We start from the raw sequence: 25425 nt of genomic DNA, 5'->3' as shown, positions 1-25425 counted from the left end.
AAAAAAGCTAAACCATCTTTCTTTCATTCCTTTTGTTTTAAACTTATATTTCATAAGTATCATTTAGGGCAACATTTTTTCATAAAATTTCTTTCAAGCACACCCTGATGATGTTCCCACACCTTTATACCCCCATACACCCACCTACACTGTTGTAGGACCCACCATAGAGATGTTACTTTTTCACTTTTCCTTTTAAGATTGATCCTACTGGGATGTGGGAATCAAACTGCTTTTCTTACCTTTAGTCTACCTAATCTAAAATAGAGTTGTCAGTAGGAAACTGTATGTGGTCATGCAATTCAGTTTTAGACTAACTTCTGAGCTAATTTGATCCCAACATTTTATATGACTTTTAAGAGTTTCAAAAAAAGTACAGAACCATTTGTGGATAAAATGCTCCATTTATTTGTTTGTCAACGTATTTATTATTTACACATTTGCATCCACCTTAATCCTCCACAGACTTTATTAATTACGCTTTGTTCAAGGTAACATAACTTAAGAATATGATGACTGTGTTTTCTGTGTATTCTGACTCTGGCCTATTGTAGCTGCCAGTCCACCGAACCACCACTGAATGAACTCAAATAATAGTATGATAAACATACAGTCACAAACACACCTTTTTAAAACATAAATACTTCTTTAGACTGAGTTGTGGTTGACCAAATAGTTCTCTGAGAGTATAACTTACTGTGGTACAGTAATGTGAACAAAAAAAAACAAAAAGGATATAAATAAACAAACAGTATGCTGTCAATATATACACAGGAAATGTAAAAACTCACTGATGACTCATTCTTTGTTGCAGCACCAATGATAGGTTTCCCCTGAAGAACCTACCACATAGCAGGAAAAGCTACAAAAATATGTAGTGTATCAAAAAATGGTTCATAAATTAGAAATGACCAAATCAACATAAGTACTTAGACACATAACAAATCTTGATGTAACCGGTACATACAACACAAAGGCAAAAAAAAAAAAAAGACTAACTTGACATTAGCAACTATTCTAGAAAGCAAATGAGCAGGTAGAGGTAGAGCACCATCTGTCAAGATGTACGGGTCCGACTGGGCAGGACCGGAAACAAAATATAATGAAAACAATTTCAAATATAGCCTTTGATTGGAAAATGAAATATTTAAAGCAGTCACACATTATCCACATGCTATTGCACTCGTAAAAAAAAAACCTTTTAGTTAGACAGTGCTCCTATGTAGAGGCCTGGCACGCTCCTTCGGGTTAGGCCTCTGCTTAGGATGGTCTGGGTGTGTTTGGGGGTGAGGGGTGAGGGGGAGGTGTGAGTTTTGTGGTTTGGATAGGCTGCTGCTTAGTGAGACCCTCCCCTGTGATCAGGGACTGATACGGGTCCATATACAGCCAAAATAAGCACCATTTGACTAACAATTATCAACAAAACATACTTTATACAATTATTGATAAATATTGGTATACACTGTTCTCCTTTGGCCTTCTAGGCCGTGATGTTCCACAGAGAGTTCTTCCATGAAGGTCTGCCTTCGATTGGACATTTGTTGTTCTGACAGGTCCCGTTAACAGTTTCCAACACAACAAACTCTCACAGACACATGCTCTTTGGTAGGCAGCCATTTTTTCTAACAGCCTTGCATTTTAGTAGTTCATGTAACTATGTTATAGGACGGTGTTGGTGTCAGAGGAAGCAGACCGGACTGATTTCTAAATGCTGCTGACTATTTGGCTGTAATGTGGGAAACTCCTGTATGTCTACGATAGGTAGCTGACGACTGTCCTGAGTATGGAAGAAGAAGCGTGATTGGTGCCAGCTGCCATCTTGGATCTGAAAGAGAAAAAAAGAAACATCACTTGCCATAAAATATGAGGACAAACATTCAAAGCTTCATTTAAAAACCTGAATGGAAGCTTTGAATTTAAAAAAAAAAAGGCAAAACATTGAGACAGAATATGCTTGGAATTGTATTGCTGAGTCAATTCTCTGTCTTGCTCATTACCTTGCACTCGTCTTGTAGCACATGTGGTTCAAGTAGTGTGTCTTTCTCAAACATCTGTTTGTTCCAGCCACGAAACCGAAGTGTAGTGTTCTCTTCTGGTAAGGATGCGGTGGAGCTGAAGCTGTCTGTGGTGCCGTAGGGAGGATCATGTCGGCAGTGGAGTGTGATGCTGTGACTGGCCTCGGTACTCAGTAAATGGAGAAACTTCATTTGGACTTTCCCAACACCAAACTCCATCTGTGGTGGAAAACAGGAACAGAAGTGTGATGAGACTGTTATCATAACCACAAAACTTACAATTCAGATGTTTGAAAAAGACTGAAGCAACCTCTGACAATGTCAAAGCAAAAGACAATGTAGAGGATTGTTGTGGTTATAAAATGAATCTACAGGTGCATCTCAATACATTAGAATACTCAATACATCACAATATCATTACTACTGGAAAAGTCCATTTCCAGTAGTTCAAGTCAAATAGCCCCAACCAAGTATCAGTGCTTATAGATGGACATGCTTTTCAGAGGCCAACATTTCTATATTAAACATACTTTAAAAAGTTGGTCTTTTGTAATATTCAATTTTTTTGAGACACTGAATTTTAGGTCTTCAGTATATGTAAGCCATAACCATTATAATTAGAATAAATTAAATAAATGAAAACATGAAATGTTTCATTTTGTGTGCAATTGATCTATATAATGTGTTATTTCCACTTTTGAATTGAATTACTGACATAAATAAACTTTTCTATGATATTCTAATTTATTGAGATGCACCTGTATCTTGATGTGGAAGGCAATAGCCAGATTTCCATCCACATACACTGCAATGTTTAACCAAATTTCAAGGAAAGTCTGCAAAAGAAAGTGCATTTAAATGTTTGTTTCCATCCACTACAGTTAACCAATATCGAGAAATGGTTCAAGATATGCAGTTGATGTCACCACTCCCCATCAAAAAACCATTATAACATTGGAGAAGAAGAGGTTGCAAAAAGATGCATAAAACTTGAATTATGACACTTTGTTTTGTTTAGTGTAATAATGTGAGGAAAGTTACATCAGAGTTGTGTGGAGAAAAAAAAACATTTCTCTATATTTCAAATTTAATTTTTAAAAAACATTTCCAGGCTTTATTATACATGAATACAAAAAATTGTGTAAAAACCAGCAGATGAAAAGCACCTACTCTGAAAAAAGTACAAACCTGCGACCAGCATCCAAAACATAACCACTATGTCTTTTTATTTAGGCCTCAGTGAAGTAAACAAACATTTCATATCGCACATTGATAGATTGTTTACATATTCATGTTGTTTAGTGTTACCTTATTGGAGGCCAGTGGATGTAAGCAGGTCTGCCCTCCTGCAGTGAAGTTGCAGAAAACCTTGAAGGTATCAGAAGTACAGCCCATGTTTGGATCAATCCAGAACCAACCTGAATGTGGACAGAGGGAGCAAGACACTTATTTTATAAAAGATATGTCCAAATATCTTCCGATGCCTCAAATCCTGCCACCCCATCATTTCAGTCAGTGGCGGACTCAGACTGTTAGAAAGGCAGGGGCGAAAAAATAAAAAGGGCACATTCTGCACAACATGGGGCCCCACCAGCACGCAAAAAGTTATGATGAAATATTAGCATTAAGTTAAAAGGAGATCCAGATCAAAGTAATTACTGATATGGTACTGACAATTAAAAGTATCGAACTAAACCATCTAGGTGGGTCCGGGGGCATGCCCCCCCGGGAGAAAATTTGTACATTTTTAAGTAAAATGCATCTATTCTGTAGCCTGGCTAACACCAGACTATTCTCAAATGAGGTCTAGTCTGGCAACGAGCAATGGATTTCTCCGTAGAGGAGGTGTGGTTTACGATCCTCCAGAGCCGTTTATTGGACGCTTAGAATGTCTATCAAAAGCGTCTGTAGGTAGCTCTTAGCCAATCAGATCAGTTATACCAGATGACGTAGTAGAGCAACAGAAATGGATGTTTGTTGTGTGTGTGTCTGTGAGAGAGTGTTGTTTGCTGCTTTGCTTCTCCAGTTCTCGCTTTCTGCAAGATTATTTATTTTCACGCTTTATTCCCCCTCATGTCATTCAGCCACACACATCCACTGATTTTATGGGAAATAATCAAGCTGCTGCGGGCCTCTCGGCGGCTCCGCTGTCCGCGGTAGCGGGGCTATTAGCCGCTAGCGGCTATTAGCTATTAGCCGCTAGCGGCGCTAATAGCCCCGCTACCATAACGCCGGTGATCTCAGCGGAGCTGGCGAGAGACCTTTCGCCTTTCAACTTTCGCTCTAAACTATTTAAAACACCATCTACAGCTAAAGAGAGTTTCGCGTCTGCAGCAGCCATGTTGGATCCGGAAAACTACAAGCTTCCAAGTGCCGAGTAGTACGCGTCATCGTCTTGCCGTCCCTCCCCGCTCTGTGATTGGATCCCTAAAACAGGGCTAAGAATCCTTCCTGGTTTCCAGACTGGATGGAGGTTCGAAATTAAATTCGAGCGCGCAAGGCAGTCTGGGTATACCCAGGCTATCTATTCTGTGCACTTAGAGAGCTAAATGAGAGCAAACACCTCACATAACATTATTCACAGTTGGGTGATACCGTATTAAAGAATCTCTAGAGGGCACATCATCATAATTTATTGTATAAAGGGGCACCCTAGAGGGCAAACAGGAAACAGGAAAAATGGCACTAGAAGGGCACTAGAAGGGCACTCATTAAGGCACGTTATCAAATTTTCTTGCACTAGAGGGATCATCATCATTATTTATTATATGAAGGGGCACCCTAGAGGGCACCAAATCATTTTTTGCATGTGTAAAGGGCAGCCAATAAGGCACTTCCTCTCATTTTCACCACTCTAGAGGGCACTTTAGCGCACTTTTTTTTAACCATGGAGGCATGAGGGGGGGCAGGTACATGAGACTCTCACCATCTCCGAGCTTGTGATGACAGTCGAGCAGATCTTTACAGACGCGAGCCGGGTTCTCCCGTGTGCCCAGAGGCTGTTTGATGCTCTCAATCACACTGCTCAGGTAACGGAGAGTCTTAAGTATCTCCGTGTTCTGGTCTGGCAAGCTCATCTCTGCGTTTTGGAAACTCTGGTTAAGAACGGGAAACACAAAACAGTCAAATTCCTAAATGATAAATCATGTGAATTCTTTACAGGAACACTGAATAACAATTTGAAACTATTTTCCATGTATTCATCCGTCTGCTCAGCAGTTATCTGCCATCCATGTAACAATGAACCCCTTCACCTCATACTCAGCGTATTTGTGTCTCACCTCGGTCCTAAGGGCAGCTTGTGAGTCAGACAGATCGTAGACTGCTGAGTCATCATATATCAGCCTCTGTGGATTCAAAATCAACATATTGAGTTCATTGAAAACATAACACATTGAGTGCTCTGTTCATTATTTAACTGAAAGATTTTAATCCGTAGGGCTCTTTGCCGGTTATAGAAAACATGACAGTTTCAATACACGTCTGGTTTACAGAGAAAACTTTAATAGAATATGAATACACGTTAATACCAGAGGAAAGCAGTAAAATAAGTCTTGCATCAATAAACCCTGACATTCTTGATTTCAGTAGGGGGAAGAATAACACATTCTGCTTCGCATAAACACCACAGTTATCACATAATGTGTGTAAACAAAAAAGGCATTTGATATAGTTGTTTTTCTGGCTTCTTGGAATTGTCTGAACAGGAAAAGGTCATTCAGATAGCAGAAAGCTACACTTTATCCACGAGTTATGACAGATAAGAGATGTTTCTATCACAGTGCCAGAAAAGGCTGATCATTGATCTCCACCTCCAACACTACAGAACAAAAGTATTCGTTTTGCATGTCTTATCACTGACATGAAGGATTTATTGGCTAATCTATAATTTAGCAAATACGCAAACATAAAATGCTTGCCCTGGATCTATCACATCCTGGCTCTCCTCTGCGGTCTTTTCTCCAGTTCTCTGAAAAGTCTATTAAAGCGTTGACAGTCACAAAGCTTCAGCTTCTGGAACGAAGCAGATGTAACAGGGTTTCTTCCCACTTAAGACATATAACGGGGTAAGTATACATCTGTGCTAGCTGATCCTGTCTACCTGTCTACTTGAGTGACATGAAGCACTTACTGTTGGACCTGGAGCACCAGGAGGTCCCTAAGGTGGGAAGAAAGAAGAAGACAAAGTGAGTGACACAGTGAAATTGGAGCTCATTGTGGTTGTGGTCAGTTCACTTTCTGGTAAACCATGTCTGACACATTATACGGAGATGTTGTGATGTTTTTTGTGCAACCATATAACTGCCTTGTCTGGAGTGACCATATAATATAGAGTGAAATCAGCATGTGTAGTATGAAGCTGGAATGTGACGTTAACCCTTACTCTAGGTCCTGGAGTTCCCTGTGGTCCTTGAGGCCCCTGAAAGTTAAGAAAGAAAATCAGTGTAAACATGGCTAAAATAATGCTTTAATAATGATTTCCATTCTTCTTATTTGCACTGGCAACCTCAAGACTTTATTGTAGCAGTCCATGTGAATGCTTCTACACCCTAAATGAACATTACAAGCTGAAAGCTTTAAAAAAAAAAAGAAAAGTGAATAAAAATAAAAATAACACATATTGGGTAATTAAAGTGCAGCACCAGGGAACAACTGCAGACTCTTGATTCATTTTTCTCTGTGATGCTGTGATAAGTTTTGCTCTGGTCCAGACATCTGCCAATCTGTCAACTCTGCAGAGTTGACTGATTTGTCTGGCATTGTGACATAAAACATAAATCCCGGTGGGCCAGTGGACCATGAAAATCCATAAAGTTTCTACCCTGTCTGTCTCTGATCTGAACTGACCCTAACTGAGTGCCTGTCAGTAGAGTAAGAGCAGGGTGTTTCTGCAGACCGGAGACGTTGTAGAGGATGGGCTGACTGTCAATAAATGACTTGTTTCACTTTCAGATTAGATTCAATTTGGTCCGATAACCTCTGAAAAGGGGCTTCACGGTGGTATAGTGGCTAGCACTCTCGCCTCACAGCAAGGGTCGCTGGTTCGACTTCGGCCTTCAGCTATTCTGTGTGGAGTTTGCATGTTTTCCCCGTGTCAGCGTGGGTTCTCACCGGGTTCTCTGGCTTCCTCCGACAGTCCAAAAACATGCACTTAGGCTTAATTGGTGACACTTAATTGTCCGTAGGTGTGAATGAGAGTGTGATTATCTGTCTCTATGTGTCCTGTGATAGTCTGGCGACCTGTCCAGGGTGTACCCCGCCCCTGGTCCAATGTCAGCTGGGATCAGCTCTATCCCCCCGTTACAAGAATGCGGATTAAGTGGTTAAGTATAATGAATGAATGAACATCTGGAAAGTTTACAAGAGCTTTACAATTTAATTATCTTATCAAAATTTGACTGAGCAAAGGGCTAAACCAGAAGTTAGCTGCTTGGCCGACGGAAGTCTCTGTGAATTATTTTAAAACTACCCCCCAGCCCCCTCTTTCCCATGGAAATCGGTTAGAGTGGCGGCAATGTGAGACTGAAGATGGAAACAGTGTAACAAGTTGACAATTCTGTCTGATATCAGGCAAGTGATGAATAGCAGCAGGATTTGGACTTTGTATCATGCTACTGCCCCCTGTGGCTGCCTGTTCTATAGCAGCTACCTGGGCAGCTGTACTGAGGTGGTGTCAGCTTGCTCATGCCCATTTATGTGAGACTATGCACATATATAACCACTGTGTTCGCAGTCTGTTTGTGTGTGTGTGGTAGTGTAAATTTCAGATGCATTCAGGCTTAACTGAGAGTAATACTACAGTTTACATTAGAGTGGGAGCGGGGATATAGTAGTGAATGTGTGGATTGCACTGTGGTTTGCCATGCTAATATTTTGACAAGGCATTTCCTCAACAGTGTTTACACAAGAGGGTCTGAGAGTACTGTCAGGCCCCACAGTGAGCTGCAGGAGACACTGAAATCAGCTACTTTCATTATGACCCAGCATACTATACTTTAAACAGCCTTCGTCATCTACAGTGGGCCTTTTTTTTTCATCTACAGTCTGCTTTAAGGTGGCCCAGCAATGTTTTTTTCTGCATGGAATTTTCAACTCCGACACTTGAGTAAAGCATAATCTTGATATAATCACATGGTTTGTTAGCATGTAATCATACACATTATAAGTCATTATCACCTGATCAGTTTGATAGACTTTGTGTTTGGTAACTGGTTTGAATCAGATCTTACCATTTCGCCACTGTTTCCTTTTGGACCCCTTGATCCCTATGAAAAAGATGCATGACAACATGAAAACATATACAGCATTGTATCCCACTATGCCAGTTAATAGACTGCAAAAATATCTCTCACTAATCTCTCATTACTTCGATTGTGGCAATATCAATATTCTTCTCAGGTCTACAGAATTCACTGATCATTGTGTTTTTATTGCCTTGTCATTATACAATTATAGTTTTACACAGACAGACAGACAGACAGACAGACAGACAGACAGACACACACACACACACACACACACACACACACACACACACAGAAACCTACGGGTTTTCCCATTGGGCCCATCATTCCTTCAGGGCCAACCGGTCCAGTGAATCCCTGAAACAAACAACATGGTTGAGAATTAAAAAAAAAAAAAATTCTGAATTTAAATTATCTTAAACAGCGAGACTGCTGAAAAGGTGTTTACAATGTACCCCCATGACTGTGTGTACGCTACAGAGGAGTTGAGGAGATCTGTATATGTATTTCATAATCTTGTATTCCACTACTGGGGTTTGAATCTCAGCAGTAAAGACCGCTCTGTGGTGTGTGTAATGTTTTGATTTTTGTTAAACTTACCAGAGTGCCCATTGGGCCTTTCGGGCCAGGGAAGCCTTTAAATCCCAAATCACCGTTCGGCCCCTGTTTGAAGGAAAAATAAGTATTTTCAATCCCTGTGTTTCATTATACAGGGGCAATACTACTACTACTATAAGACTTTTATCTTCTTATGTTTTCACATACACACTAACTGTTGGTTAGCTAGTCAGTCTCTTACCATTGGCCCTGGAAAGCCCTGCAAGCCAACCATTCCCAGATCTCCAGATTCACCCTGCAAGCAGAAAGAACAATCACACAAAAAAATCAATTTCATAAGATACAGTGTGAGTGTGTGTAAGTACGTACAGTATGCAAGCTCCAGACACAGTAGAAACACAGTAAGTTGGCCTTTTAAAAATGTCAATTTCAAAAGAACTGGGCACTCACAAGGCTTTATGTCTAGATGTACAGTAGCCCCAGCCCACATTCACACACACCCCTAGAAACACACACCGTGGGGTTTGGTGATTCTACCCTATTCTGTGTCCGAGCACTGTCTATCATCCAGGGTGGCAGACACAATGTTTGTATAGCCAGTCATCCACATCCTCTAGACAGCTCTACTTTCGGGCCAGCCACTCTGACCGAGAAACTCTATTCACTAAAAAGTGTAAAGGGATCTGACCCAAGGGTCTCAATATGCTCTCTGTTTCACAAGCATCAATGGAGAAAACTAGTGGAGGGAGGGGAGAGTGAGGGACGCAGTGTTGTTTCTTTTTTCTTCTTCTTTGAAGAGTTACATAAGTGAAGTGGAGCACCACTTTTTCAGGTCTCTGGAGGGTGAAGATCTTACATAACTTGGCCTTACCAGGCGGAATGTTTCCATTCCTGGTCTCGCCCAGATAATTTGTTACTCTACTCAGGCTGGAAGAGTGTCAGACACGCACATTGACTACCCAACCCCTGGAGCTATACTTAGAGAGGGAATGTATTTAAGTTTATAAGCCCTAGGGATGGTATCAATTTAATATAAGCAGTGAAGTGACCTACACTGGGTCACATCAATAGGTAGAATGGTGCCTCTGTCATTCCCACTCTGTGCCCAGAATGCCTGTTCTTGCACTATATAACTTTGGGGAGCAGCTACAAACTACCACTAGAAGTGGTTTTGCGGCACTGACACACCACAAGCTATGTCACTGATTTTGGTGAAACTGGGTCATATTCTAATTATTTCCCTCTGATGTCCTCTGGCTGCTCTGTCTTGACTATCAGTGATTTACAGATTTTCCTCATGGACAGAAAGCTTCACTTGTCGCTAAAGTAACCACTTACTGCAGCTAACTGCAGCTAGTTAGCTGCTTTAACCAGGGCTGGGAGGCTGGAGCACTGGAGAAGTCTACACTGCTAGTACTGGGGCTTTGGACCACTGGGAGGAGGTTTTTAGGGCTGGGGCGGGGGGAAACGCTTCTGGGGAGCATCGCTGGTGTAATGCCAGAAACGTAGCCAGGTGAGCGGGCAACGGCTATAGACATTAACGTGAATCCTATTTTGGATAGGGTTTTTTGTCGCTTAAATCACAAACGCCTGTGTATACACTCACTGGTAGTCCTTTGGGTCCCAGGTCACCTTTCCTGCCCTGGTCGCCTGAAGCCCCCTCCATTCCTTTGAGTCCAGAGGCTCCCCTGTCCCCTGGCAGTCCCAGTTCTCCCTGAACCGAAAAAAGGTCAGAAATGAAAAAAAAAAGTGAGTACAACTTCAGATTTTTTTTCTCACCTTTAGAATAGTTTAGGTCAATGTTTCTTATTGTTTTCACCTTCTGACCAGGCAGTCCTCTTTCTCCAGGTGGTCCAGGAAGTCCAATCTCTCCCCTGGGACCTGGACGTCCAGCAGGTCCCTCTGGTCCCACCAAGCCTCTGTGACCCTGAATGCACACCAAAGTTGGTGTTAACATTTTCTAAAATAAAATTCAAGCTCAAATAATAAAAACACATTTTTATTAAATATAAATATAAATACAAATATATATATATATATATATATATATATATATATATATATATATATATATATATATATATATATATTGTATTCTCCTTCCCTGCCTTTGCTGGTCTTGGTTCTATTTCTTTGAACATTACAGCAGGGGAAAAGTGTGAAACCCTGCATTGTGTGTTTCTTGAACTGAAAAGTTGCTCTTAAACAGCAGACAAACTTCTCAAGCTGGAGCTTCCTTGAAAACACCAGCAGGGAAAGTTTTATTAGTCAGTGGCGGGGTATGTCAAACATTGGCCAATAAAAAAACAGCCAGTTAAGCCGTGTAATATAAAATGACAATCGATTCATTGCAGTTACTTACAGTTACAATTCTTTTGAATGTTTATTGTAATATATCCAAACACATTTCTTAATTCATTGTACAGCTGTAAACCACAGCACTGAAGTCTGCTGGTCTCTACTGGTTATAATATTTCTCGACAGTGTGCTCCTAAAGTGTACCCATAAAACTGACTGGCTGTCACTGAGTTGCTTTCTCACACCACAGACCACAGCGGTTTCCTGCTCCATCAGCAGCGTGGCGAGGCAGAAGGGAGCAAGTGATATTAGAATAACAGATTGAGTGGGTTGTCGCCTTGCCTCACATATAGCTTCTGTTCCTCGATCACTATGAGGAGAGCCCAACCTGCAGGTGCTGGGAAGCTCTTGCATGAGAAAAAGCATCAGCTTAATGAGATCAGTCAGAGACTTAATTAAGACAGACCCCTCCAACGTTGACACCACAGTCTTGGCTTTCTCAGTCTTGTATCAGAACTCCTGTACAGGATGTCCAATTTCTAGTACTGCCCAAGCATGTGCAAACAACACTACGGATGCTCACTGATACACATGCTATCATTTAACTAAGGGAAGTGAATACAAAAAAGTAACCAACAAAGTTTCCTGATGTTATCAAATGTCCGTGCTTCTTCTATTGAATGGCTGATCCAAAACTAGGAGCCTTAAGCAAAAACACCTGTCTGTTTCCTGAGTTGCTGGTGAAAGCTTGCCAGTTAGATTTCAGAGGATGACCGCTACTGCATGTCTTTCTTGTTGCTCACTGTTACACTTTCCAATAAAGCTGAAATGCTCCAAGTCATTGCTTTGAAAAAAATACCTCCCCTTTAACTGTGTGAATGCATCCAACTGGCAATGCGAATAGAAATAAATATGCAGCAGATAACGATGAAAATATTGAATGAGAAGATAATTGAAAATCATTGTGGGAAGAATGATGAACAAGGACAAACAGGATGAGGACTATTCTGCAGGGGCTCTGCAGCCTGCCAGCAGAGGCAGAGGGACGCCATATCACACTATCTTTCCCACTGTGAGGCCACGTAGTGTGAAAATAGAGTTTTCTGTGGACTTCTCCTGCTGTGACAGCCCTGGGAGAAGAGCTCTCGACTACTGAAGCAGACTGTCGGCTCAAGAAAGCCTGCTATCTAAAAAAAAAAGCTCACATTTAAGAAACGGTCTCTGTGACTAAAAACAAGCATACATTTAAAATTTACAGAATGTTTTTTTCCCCAGTTTATACAAGAGTATTTTGTGTGATTTAGGAGCTGCAGAATTATGAGTCTGCAGTTGAGAAACTGTATCAAAGTGAAAAACAATAGGGGCCAAAATTAGACTTACTAGACATTTAGGCAACAATATTATGTAAATGAAAGCCAGACCAAAAGACTTGGCTTTCTCACTGTTGGCAAAAAAGGACAAAGACATTCATGCGTGAAATCCCAATCCACTCTGGCTGCACACTTATTTGGATAAACTCGCTGCTTCGTAACCAGAAGGAGCCAACCAAATCAAACAAGGCATTTAATGATTAGTCAATCTCAGCCTTATGTCTCAGTCTTAAATCTACCGATGGTTGCAGCTAAAGGGAAATCAGTCAAATGAAATCCCTGTGCTAAGGGGACAATGTGGCACAAGTTCGCATGAATGGGAAGCAAGGTCTATATGGTGTCCCTTGACAAACTCGGTAGCAAGGTGATTAATCTGTCTGCAGCTGTATTTCACCTCTCTTGCTTGGACTGCTGTTAAATTCACACATTAGTCGTGTGCTATATTTAGTCAATCAATAGAACAATGGAGATTTACCATGCTTCTTGAGGGAATGGGGCAAAAGACAAGAGAAATCTGCAATGGCAAGGCCTTGACAAGGTAAAGATGAGGGTGTATCATTGGCTTCTTGAATTCTCATAATGCTGACCACAAGTCTGCTATAGAGATTTAGCACTAAGTACAGTAAAGGAAAGTTCAGTTATGTAAGTAAATCTTCTGACTCCTTCTGTGACCTACATCTATGGTGCTGAGCAAGGATGTTTTGAGACATAGCATATAACTGGGTTCCTGTGTACGTGAGTTTAGCCACATAGCAAGCTTTCAATTTTCAAAAGTCCATGTTTTTTTGGGTAATCATTGTTATGTCAATGGTGTTTTTCTAAGAAGGAGGAAGGGTGGTGTTTGATTTAAATGAAGATAATAGAGAAAAGGATGCCTTTCAATTACTCACTACTTTCTTCTCATTCCTTTTTACTTTTTAATAAATCCAAAAAGGTACAGAACTAAGAGCATTACTGAGAATACTGTCATTAATTACCTGTCGTCCTTTTTTCCCTGGAAATCCTTGTAAGCCAGTCAGTCCTGGAGGACCATCCGGCCCCGGGTAACCCATCATTCCTGTGAGTCCAGGAAAACCATTTGGCCCCTGGAAAATTCCCAACAATGGGAAATGTCACTTATAGGCATCATGTCAGTATTTTTTTTTTATCATACCAGGTTTCTGCGCCCTATTTCTTCCTCTGAAATCTCCATTCTCCAAAACATACTTGCCAGGACTATTTCCTTTTTCCAGCTCCCAGTTATAGACCGATAAAGTTTATGAATAAAAAATATTTAAAGGAAATACAATTATGTTGCTGCTTACATTCTATGGTAAACACTCCCACATTCTATCACATTCAATGGGTGACAAAAGATGTTTAAGTTACACAATCTTTATATCGCTATTGCCTTCTTTCTACTTTTTAATGCAGCAGTGGTAACTAATGTGTAAACATGCAACATGGTGTGTTGATGCCAAGCCAAATCATCATCCCACAGCTAGTCACAGTGTAAAGTGCTCTTAATTGTCATACTGCTGCTGTCTCCCTCTCAGCTATGCATTCAGTTGAGGTGATGTGATACTCACCTCGATGCCAGGAGCTCCAGTCAGCCCTCTGGCTCCCTTCTTTCCTGCTGAGCCCTGGATAAACACACACATGCAGAAAAAAACATACATGAGCATTCACAAAAACATGAAAGTTATCTCACTCGCCCCTCGAGCAGAAGTTTTAAAGACCATGTCTAATACGTGTCTTATGGAGAAGTTCAGAATTGTTTCTATACGTAAGCCCAGACAGTCCAATAAAAATACATAACTCTTAAATGTATATTTAACACCTCAAATGACATTAGGTGAAACCACATTGAGGTGTTATATGAGTGAATATATGGTGTAAAAGAACACAGGAAACCTGCTTTATTAGAAACAGCACATTCTAGAGTACACTGTCATGCTTAATAACATAAATTTATTAACTTACACTGTACATAGAATCATACACTTCCCTTTCAAACTATAATTTTGCTTTTCACATTTTCTCCTTAAAACAGTGAGTTATGTACAGTATGTACAGTTCTAGGAAGATATCCCTTAAGGGATGTTTTACCGAAGCTGTTAATTTGAAACAGAAAAACAGCAGATCCTAAACGTTTCCAGTGTTTCCGGGCAGAATTTTAAGTTTTCAGTGGTTCTACACAGATGGGTCTATATGTTGCATGACGACCTTGCTCAAACTCAGTTCAAACACAAGTCAAGCTGATTTTTTTTTTTGACAAAAATACTCCCATACTATACGGACATGGTTACATAATCACTCTTACATACAAGCTGTTTCACATGTGGAAGAAAGTCAGTGTTATCTGGTAACCTGTGAAGTCTTCACAACTAAAGTAGTCATGTAATCAGAAGCCGGTGACAAGGTTTGAGGACTCAAAAGAACTTGATGTGTACAGGCATGCCAATTGGTAAGGGGTGACAAAGGTGACAACAAATATTTTCAAAATCCTTACTCTTCACATCTGCACTGTGCCAGAAACCATATTAACGCCTTGTCTGTGGTTTTGTGGCTGTTACGGTGGCAGCTTTGTTTTGGGTTTTTCCACACAGCAGGTCACAGACCAAATGGTCTGGGCTCACACTGTACCAAGACTCTTGAATTGTGTGGCTCCATTTTTATTAGTGCTCCCTGCCATTGTTAGAAGTTGATGCCCAAAAATCACACGTGCATCCACAGCATCATCAACAACAAAAAAATCTAGTCTGCACAAATCACATAGGTTATATATTATGGATTCAAAAAAGGGAATTTTGCTGAAAGATTACACAGCTAGCTGCCCAAATCCAAGTGTGTTTTTTATTTAATAAAGAACAAAATAAGAAAACCTCTGGTTAACATAAGGAAAAAAGTGTAAAAAGTATTCAGGGTGGCTACGAAGCTTTCTGCTTTTCTACCACCTGGATTGAATATGAGGAGGTAAACAGATTTGTTTTCTCCTTTACTTAAATTCCACCACAGATGCAATGAAATCATCAACCACAGAAGCCATAGAGTCTTTGTACTAACATGCTCATCTGGTAACAGGTGAAAAATAAAAAATTGTGCTTTGGCCAAATTTCTGTGTTTGTTCTTTCATTCTGGCAGAAAAGGTAAGGATTTTCCTTCATCCACAGTGTTGTTTATTAAAAAGCCCAACCAAACCCAACCCTGCTGATAGGCTGATCAAGTCTATGTTAATGGCTTTGTTGACAACTATTCAGTACAGAAAGAGAAGCCTGGTATTAGAAAAAGTTCTGATGCAAAAAATGTCCATCTTATTTACAGCAGCTTATTTACATTTTCCCAGCTTTAATCCTGCATCAATTTATTTCTCATTAAATGTCAAATATATGTCCAAAAACCAGTATCTGAGTATTTTTTTTACATCAGAATCCCATAATTTCTCTTCCTGTTAAACCAAGGTAAATTGGTTTCAAATATTTGTTGACTCATCCTGCACTCAGGAGCTTTTAAATAAGTTAATCAAATCTGGGAAATACATCACAATACACAAACTAAGGATACTTTAACTTCCTTTTCACAGAGACTTTAATGACTTATCATACCTTCACTTTATGCTTGAGAGAAATGATGTACATGGATATAGTTTGATTTTCCTGCTATGCAAATTTGCATGGACTCACCGGAGCTCCAATCTCTCCTTTTGGGCCTGATTCTCCAGACAGGCCTGGTGATCCCTGAACGAAGACAGGCAAACACAAAAAACAATAATACTAAGATGTTAAATGTATCCATACTCTGTTTACACAATAACATGTTGATATAATGGCATTAAAATGGTTAAAATTTTCAGAAAAACTACATAAATGGGGATAAATTGTCAAATTCCATAACTGAATGAATGGAATTACACTTTATGTACACTGTTTCTTAATCTGAGGGTGTAATTATACTTAATGATTATGCCCTACTCTTGTGTCACCCATAGATAAAACATACTTACATATTTCACATATTTAGCCCCACTACCGGTAAGGCTCCAAGAACAGCATAATAGTCAGTATGCTGCTTTGTTTTTTCTAATACTTTCAATCTTATTACACCACTGTTAAGGCCCATAGTTAATGTGCTCCGCCATGAGCACATAATTACTGGTATAGTGATTTGAATGCACTTAAAAAAATATGTAAAAGCTTACCGGTGGCCCTTGTGGTCCAACAGCTCCACGAGATCCAATGGTACCAATATGGCCCTGCAACACATTTGTATATATAATACATTTTCCCTCTGATTCTCAATCTTTATCAGTGCTGAGATGTTTAGGAGATCTGACATATACTGTACATGTCACCCTCCCATTCTTAACTAGAGGATGAACATCAAACCCAAAGCCGTTTCTTTTGTATTTTTTTATGGGCACCATTTCCACATACAGTGAAGAAAATATGGTGAATATCAGGTGGCTCTTACTAAAGAGGATCAATAAAGTCTGCCCTCAAATGGATAACAATGAAAGCCATGTGGCCTACAGGGGTATTCAGTGTAAGTCTAGGGAATGATAACACAACTGCCAAAGTAACTATTTGTTTTTATGACTATGAACTCGGATTGGAGCTGGAAATGGGTGGAGGATTATCTCTTACAAGTCTTAGCAGAACTGCACAGTTACACAACTGTTTTTGCAACAGTATGGGTCATATTATGAAATACGGTACTTACTGACTAAAATCTACAGAGACAAATTGCATTAAAAGTACCTCTACTGTCATCCAGCATACAAGTAAGATAATAAGTCTCTCTGTATAAGAGGAATATAATCAAGGCATTGAGAGGGTCAAGCCAAATTTGACAGATTAATTTTATAGAATACAGAGATAGCAAATTAACGGTAAGAAGACATCAAAACAGTGTATGTTTATCATCAGCTAAATCAACAGTTTTTGTACTGACCTGTTCAAAATGTTGCAGTTTGAGTGCACGATTTGGCAAAAATATCGAATTGCAATTATTTTTGACTGACTATGCAATCGCAATGTGATTCAGAATATTGTAGAGAATTGTCATTTTGGGGCTTAACTCTCATTTTCATTTAGAAGTCTGTAGAGTGTGATATTGTGCCTCCTGCGATTTAGATATTGCACTGATCCATAATGTGATTTCAATCAATTTTCAATTAATTGTGCAACCCTATGTTGTAGTTATGGACCTGATTTGTAGATCCAATCACAGCCTAACATAAACACTAACTGTTCAAATAAAGCAACTGTGTGTGTACTTTGTGAGACCTTGAGAGCAAAAGAATCCTGAGCCTGAGCAGTATGAAGTGACAAAAACACCAGATTTCCGCAGCCTTAAAGCTGGGAATGTGCTAATCCTCTCCAACATGTGTGGTCTGCCCTTATAGCACCTGAGCAAAGCATTGTTCAATGGAGCCAAAAGAGTATGAACAACAATCAAGTGTGCACGCACATCAAGTGGTGACTGTGTGATATGTCTGATGTTGATTTAATGGTTTTATCTACCTGATATCCTTCATCCCCTGGCTCTCCACGCTCTCCTCGTTCTCCGGGGGGCCCCTGTGTAGACACAGATGTACAATCATGAACACACATACTGTACGTGCATGCCTTCATTTATACCCACAAAGCCTCAATTGAGTGGAGCAGCTACTTAAAAACAGAGTCTTTTCTCAGGCCAACACACATATAGATGTGACCTATGAGTCGGGATCTTTACTGGAGTCAAATGGAAAGGCCTAATTTCACCTTGAACCTTACTTTCTGCCAGTGATGGTCGGAGCTGCAGCAAGACACAGGCTCCCATTGTATTGCTTATGCTATGTACTGTCATACTGTGCCAACTTGATAATCCAATACTACTCACATGGTAGACTGCTATCTATACCTGTGTAGACAATTGTAAGGCCTGTCTCAGTGGTCACGTCTGCTGCTGGGAAATGTGTCTCAAAGTGCATAAGAGTCATGGTACTGTATAGCTGTGAGCTTTCCCAAGCGGCTAAGAGTCTTGAATAAATCCTGATCCTCTTTTGATATTAGTCTAAGAATGACTTTGTTTTTTGCAGAATCTTTGAGGTAATCTAGGGTGAGTAATGGACCCCACTGAGACTCCTGTCTAGTTTTGTATGCACATAAATTAAGTTTGTTTTAGTTACAACAATAGAACATTTGTGTTCAGTGTCCTGATGAGAAATCATTTCTCATTATGGTTAAATATAAGACCACAGACAGAGCTAAGCTTAAGCTTTACCCTGAAGTGTATAAAACCTTTGTCAAACATTTTTATCTTGTTCGTACTTAGCCTGCAATGAATAGAAAACCTCTGAGCCACACAGGTTGATAATCAGGGTCGATATGCATATGAGTTTAGGAATAGAAACACTGATAGATTATTGTCAGCCTGGAGGGTAAAAGAAAGTTTGTGTATTTGGTGCTAAAATCAGGAGCTGATCAGGATTAACTTTTACTTCCAGTGTCAATCCGGTATTTAAATGACTTGGACTAAACAGAGTGAGAAGTGTTAGAGATCAGAAAGGAGAGTTTAAAGGAAAGCAAGACCTACTGGTTCACCTAAGGGCCCTGGTAGTCCTGGGGTCTTATTGTCTTCGCCTGGATAACCCTGGAATGTAGCAAACACACACACACACACACACACACACACACACACACACACACACATACATATACGCATACAAACATAAGATTTTGCAACAACACAGTATGTTGAAGTGAACTTAAAACCCCATACACTAAAATAATATAATTTCAAGCGCTAGTCCAGGTATCATATTACCTTTTCACCTTTGGGCCCTGGTGGTCCGATGGGCCCAGGCTTGCCAGGGTGACCCTAAAAAAAAGAAAAGCTGATTAATGTAGCTTACAAAGCCGTCATACTTTTACTGGCTACGACATGTTTCTTGGAGAAACATGAGTTCCGCTGTCAGCATATTAATCAGAAGTGTTTAATATAAACACAGCTCTCTGTAGAGAAGCTCTGACATACTGTCACTTACAGATTTGGATTTTTGGCACGTACTCAGAAATCACTCAGCAACCTAAGTGTGACTGAGTCTGAGAGTCTTCATACACACCCATACACATTCATTAGAAGGGACCAGATGAACTTGAGGTGCCCTGTTCAAGTTATGCAACCTAAACCCACTGATGTTGGCATTGACCAGGCTGTGGAGTTGCCTGGAAAATGTATCTTGTAGGCTTCATTATGTTCAATTCAATCTCTTGTCTTTGTGGGTATTTATGTTTTTTTTTTTATAACTGGTATTTTGTATTCATTGGGTAATTATCATTAACAAGGAATGGGAAATGATGAGGTGCCCACCACCAGACTCAAACCCATGTCTCCAGCACATGCTCGGCTTACAGCACAAGGCTACCAAGCTCAATTGAAAACAGCTATGTTGAGTTGAGATCTTTATCTTATGTATGGAGTTCCTCAAATCTGGATTACGCTGGATAAAACTAAAAACACTACTTTTATCTCATCATGTTCTAGATTGTAGGGAAATCCCAGATTTTCTATGAAAGTTATCTAGATAACGTATTAATCCTCCTCTGCAAGATAGCCCCCCCAGTGAGTGTATAGTGTGTGCATAGTGGGATGTGCTGAGCCAAAACACAAGAGCAGTGGGGGTCTACTAAACTTTCCGGTAAGATCTGTGCTGTATGTATGTGTACATTGGCAAATGGTTCTCTTATGAACACAGATTGGAGATACTCACTGTGTATCCTGCCAGTCCTGGTTGCCCTTCTATCCCCATGACTCCAGGCTGACCCTGAAAGCAATGCAGAAAATTTACAAAAAAGTAAGACAGTGAATCAGTCTTAGCTGTGTTTGTTTTTGCCTTTTTTGTTTTGCTGGTTCGGCTATATAAAACCTTGGCCTCAAACAAACACAAATGTGAAGTGAATCCTGTGCCCAGAGTTATTTTATGATGGGGATATAAATCTTTTCTCCACAGCTATCACAACACAATCTTAGTGGTTCTGCTGAGAAGAGAGCTGCCTTTCCATGTAAAGAAGAAAAGAACTGATGCCTTCTCGTGGCTTTTCCCTGTCTTTTCTTGTTCTCTCTCTCATCCTGGAACATTTGATGTTTTGCTCTTAGAAAACAGGAATAAAAAAGTATTTCTTCTGGTGCATTAAACATAATGCACTAAATCACATGTCCTGTGTGATCCTTTGCATTAAATTGTCTGCTTCCAGCTGCACAACAACACACATTAGCTTTTCTGATAAAGTCTCCTTATCTCACTTAATAACATGATCACATGTCTTGTCCTACACATTGTTGAACGACCAAACCAACATTCACCGGGAAAATGTTTCAGTTTGCAGCCTTGACAGCTAATTAGCTGCTCAGCTGCAGCACATTCAACAGCTTGTAATGTCAAATGTCACTTCAATCTGGTAAAATGCTAGTGTGGTCTTTTCTATTCTATACAATAACAACATGCTGTCAAAACATGACATGTATGCTACAACCAAGTTTGTTTACATTTCCTCTAGTCTTCCTGCTAGAGGTCAGCCTGTCAGCTGCTGTCAATCAAACACTGACCCGCCCCTCCAGTCAGAGATGAAAAAAACCCATTTGGTAACGCTTTATATTAAGGTCCTTGTAATAACCATTAATTAACAAGTAATAAGGCCCTTGTAAGTCCTTACAAGACGCTTATTAACATTATTGTGTGTTTATAAGCTTATATAAGTGTTAATAATGGCATTACAAACACCCATGACCCACCCATTATGTCTTTGCCATGCCTTTACTAATCTTATTTTATTTGCTTATTGATATTAAAATATACTTTATTGCTCATCTATTATAAGTTAACTATAAGTTAACTATGCTTTTTGCAACTACTGGATCTAAAGTGAGAACAATGCCTTATTACTTGTTAATTAAGGTTATTAAAGACCTTATTATAAAGCGTTACCGACCATTTCTTATATTTTTCCCCCCACTTAATAAAATAAAAAAAACAATTAATACACTGACATTATTTTGACTACATAAAGGAATGACTAAACATGGACTTCCATTGTACTGAAGTCTGTACAAAGTTTCAGTCTGATTCTGAGACAGGACTAAGTGAGAGGGAAGATAGGAAGAAGGGGAACTAACTGGTGTGCCTCGAGTTCCCCTGGCACCTTTCAGCCCCGGCTCGCCTGGCTGGCCAATGTCTCCTCGTGTGCCAATCTCACCAACAAGACCTGGAGGACCTCTCTCTCCCTGGAGAGAGACAGAATATCATTGAGGGGAAACAAATAGTGCACAAATCACTGATAAAATGCCAGTTTGGAGACCATCCTTTAAAATTAAAGTAAAAAACAATAGCCAGAAGGGGGCCATTCTGTGGAACTGTCCTTCAGCAAGAAAACTGATTCATACTAGCACAAAAGGCTATTTGTCTTTAACATTACTGCTTGTTTTCTTTTCAAGTTGAATCAAGTTGTCAGAACTCCAGTCAACATCTTTACATTTGACCCAAATGATAGCTCAGGCAGCTGCAACAAGATGACCCAGTAGGTTTATGGAACCACTTGAACCCCTACAGGCCTTAAACTGTGTCCTCTTACTTCCTGCTGTTTCACCGTGGGGAAACATACTGTAGAGGAAACGAAGAGGTGGGTATGGTAGCTATACCTTCTTTCCATTCCGTCCTCTGTTCCCTTGGGGCCCCAGTTTTCCTTCTGGCCCCTGTAGCAAAACACACATTAAATTATTACCACCAACATTAAAAAAACATTCTATAATCAATTAAAAACTGAACCTGATGATTTATAAACAATTACATTGTCAGTGTGCGATTTTCTGTGCAACGGTTAACAGCTTGTAGTCCACAATGTCCAGGACTTGACCATAACGGTTGCAACAGAGACATTAACAACAATTGCTTGGCCTTTGGTTGTTATCAGTGGCATAAATACATACCTAATATTTGTTGTATTGGTGACATTTAAAATTTGCTGTTACAGTCAGAACTGGAACCCAACAACACAGCATGTGAGCTTGCCTCACGTGCTTCAGTGTGTTAACACGTGCAACTTCATTACAAAGAATGGCAACCATATTTTCAGTTTCGGCAACCAAAAGCTAATGCCGGGTTGCAACTTTGGAAACCATGTTTAAAAGTTAATGTTGAGCCCTGATGTCCTTCAGAACTTTTAACAGATTTGTCTGTTTGCACGGTTGAAACCCGGGCAATGTTGCTTTCTCACAGAGCTCTGTATATGTGCCCTGAAGCTGCTGTCTCCTTCCTGACATCCGTGACCTTTCTGCCCTTAAGCACCAATAGATAAATCTGGATGATCTGTATCTCAAACAAACAAGCACTCAGAGAAGACTTTGACTGACATCTATCAGGCAGTGGTAAACATCCCAGTCTATGACATTGTGCATTTTACTGCCGCAGTGGTAAAAAGGCTTTGTTGAAGAGAAGGCTGACCCCTACTGGGATACAAGGGCATTATTTGGTTAAGAGCACTTTTGTAATCTGCTCCTTAAATTACAGGTATTTAAAACTGAGTGTGTAATTTGTTTTGCCATCATTCCATCAAGCTTTCACATAATCAACTGTAAAAATATCTGTCTACCAAACTTGTTATATACGTAGATATAGTAGTGTGAAAGTGTGTCTTTTCTGTGTCAAACAGAATATGAATACTGGCAGTAATATCTTGTTATTGTCCAATAAGGTTGTTTTAGTACAATTATCGGTTCTGGCCGTTTAAAAAATGAAAATAAACTTACACGAAAGCCCTGTTTCCCAGGCCCTCCAGGTATTCCTAATGGCCCTGGGTCTCCTTCTATTCCTTTGTCCCCTGGCTCTCCGATTGGCCCAGGCTCACCAGGCTCACCCTGACAGAGTAACAGACACAGAGAAAGAAAGAGAGGCAGACAACCAGGGAAAATAGAGTTAAAGACTGTTCAGTTATAATTTAACAAGTTTCATATTACCAACAGAGAGAGGTCAATAGGTCAGACAACATGTGGAGCTCAGAAGCTGACAAGAGGCTTTTATTTTCATTTTCTTTATTATTCTTTTCATCCCTTTTGAATCAAGTGTGAAATTCAATTGATTGCTATTCTTAGTGTACTGTAGTAATATTCAGTTTATGACTTGTATTAACTTTTTAAAACCCTGAACTATTCTCTTTGATAACTTAAGACAAGCAGTCTACTGAAGCTCCACGTTATTGTTGTCATATGGAGGACCCTGCTAGAAACAAATCCATAACACATTTTGGCTACATTCTTGATTTTGTTAGAAAGGAGTAAAGTTAAGTCAATGTTTACCTTGGCTCCATCTTTTCCTTGAGGGCCATCTTCACCAGGGGGACCAGGACTGCCCTACAGACACAACATCATTTATAAAAAAAAACATCTCACTGTTGTAAAAAGTGACAAACTAACTGTGAGAACTGTGAAATTATTTCATAAGTGATAGCAGATTCTATGTGTATAGAATCCTGAGTAACAGATGCAGTTTCTGGAAAGAGCTGTTGCTGCTGATGTTAGCATCTCAAATCCTGGGCCAATTAAAGTGAAACCATCTGCATAGCTAGATATCACTAAAAGTACATAAGAAAATATTTTCTATCAATGTCATGCCAGACTGAAAAGCTGTGTTTCACTGCCCTCTGTGGCTCAAAGTTTCAAGGCAGTTTCACCTCTGACCGCAGACAACATCACTGATGGGTGGAGTTGGATGTGGTCAGAAGCATGCGGTGTTGCACCTTTAAACACACTGAAAAATTCTGTCACTGTGTCCTGAAAAACACCTGTACATATCTGCATCAAGGTGAAAGGTGAGGAGGCGTTACGGGACGTTAAGTAATTCTTTAAGTTCTGTGACAAATAAAAGGTACATTAAGTGGATTTTTTAAAAATGTAACTCTCAGGAGATTATTAAAAGAGGTACATCATGAAGAAATTAAATATGAACGATGAGGAGTGACTCAACTTCCTTGACTCGAGTGGCATATTTAGTCATACTATGATACTCTGTCCTTGGAACACTTGTCTTTAAGAGACTCAGATTTCTTTTGTAAACCAAAAAAAGAGACTTTGGGACAGAATGGACAGTTTTCACGCATCATCTTATTTCTTTCATTTTCCTTCATCCTTTAAGCTGAAGTAAGTCAAAAAATGCACTGTGGCTTTTATGTTTGAGCAACCTTGTTAAAGAATGTTGAATGTAATTCTGTGGACAGAACAGTAAGATGAGACTCAGGCTGTCCAAGTGCTATATATATCGTCCGTCAGACAAAAACATTCTTGCTTTCTTCAGGCCAGGGGATTAGACATCCTCATCAAAATGAGGGGGAGTAAATATACGACAGGGTTAGATTTACCCAAACACAAGGAAGGAAGGGATTAGTGGGCTGTTTGCAGTTACTCACTCTCATTCCCTCCTGTCCCTGCTCCCCTTCAGCTCCTGGAGGCCCAACATCACCCTGCAGGGACACAAAACACAACACGGGGCTGTCTGGAGGTCAAAACACACTCATATGTGTACGCACACTCCCAGACTCACACCTACCACTGATACTAGCTGAGGCCTAGTTAAACTTGACAATCAGCTGTTGTTTTGCCGAAGGCCACGGTTATGTCAAGTACAAACTGACTGGGCGAGGTCATGGCTCTAACATTGCTGCAGGGTGGTAGAGACTGAAGCTCCATGTGACAAATGTTTTGTAAGATGCAGGAGTGGAGGGATGGTTGCAAAAATCGTGGCAAGTTCGTACTGACCTTTGACCCCGGCTCTCCAATGGCACCCGGTTCGCCCTCTGCACCAGGCCCACCCTAAAAGGTTAGCAACAAAGGGCATGAGTCATGTTTAATTTGTACTGTACATACATAGCAATGTCAACTATAAAACCCAAACACCATTAATAATTAACTGATTAAACAGTAATGAAT

At 40.1% G+C, this 25425-nt stretch overlaps 1 protein-coding gene across 1 annotated transcript in view; it reads right to left on the bottom strand.

Annotated features, from left to right (window-relative positions):
* Positions 1-365: 365 nt before the first annotated feature.
* The window catches only part of LOC131978288 (collagen alpha-1(XXIV) chain), a 93785-nt gene continuing 68725 nt past the window's right edge, over positions 366-25425 (bottom strand). The window contains exons 34-60 of the mRNA XM_059341891.1: positions 25255-25308; positions 24906-24959; positions 23800-23853; positions 23254-23361; positions 22147-22200; positions 21625-21732; positions 20222-20275; positions 19276-19329; positions 19045-19101; positions 17988-18041; positions 16664-16717; positions 16149-16202; positions 14055-14108; positions 13464-13571; positions 10638-10745; positions 10425-10532; positions 9060-9113; positions 8861-8923; positions 8564-8617; positions 8246-8281; positions 6400-6435; positions 6148-6174; positions 5297-5362; positions 4942-5110; positions 3324-3433; positions 1998-2234; positions 366-1825 (exon numbers count right to left, since the gene is read on the bottom strand). Of these exons, the coding sequence (XP_059197874.1) occupies positions 1679-1825; positions 1998-2234; positions 3324-3433; positions 4942-5110; positions 5297-5362; positions 6148-6174; positions 6400-6435; positions 8246-8281; positions 8564-8617; positions 8861-8923; positions 9060-9113; positions 10425-10532; positions 10638-10745; positions 13464-13571; positions 14055-14108; positions 16149-16202; positions 16664-16717; positions 17988-18041; positions 19045-19101; positions 19276-19329; positions 20222-20275; positions 21625-21732; positions 22147-22200; positions 23254-23361; positions 23800-23853; positions 24906-24959; positions 25255-25308 (2136 nt within the window). The 3' untranslated portion in view covers positions 366-1678. The remainder of the gene's footprint in view (positions 1826-1997; positions 2235-3323; positions 3434-4941; positions 5111-5296; positions 5363-6147; positions 6175-6399; positions 6436-8245; positions 8282-8563; positions 8618-8860; positions 8924-9059; positions 9114-10424; positions 10533-10637; positions 10746-13463; positions 13572-14054; positions 14109-16148; positions 16203-16663; positions 16718-17987; positions 18042-19044; positions 19102-19275; positions 19330-20221; positions 20276-21624; positions 21733-22146; positions 22201-23253; positions 23362-23799; positions 23854-24905; positions 24960-25254; positions 25309-25425) is intronic.

Source organism: Centropristis striata, chromosome 9, assembly GCF_030273125.1.
Source record: "Centropristis striata isolate RG_2023a ecotype Rhode Island chromosome 9, C.striata_1.0, whole genome shotgun sequence".
Classification (NCBI taxonomy): domain Eukaryota; kingdom Metazoa; phylum Chordata; class Actinopteri; order Perciformes; family Serranidae; genus Centropristis; species Centropristis striata.
Note: the sequence above shows the minus strand (reverse complement) of the source record. Positions and strands in the feature narration are given on the sequence as shown.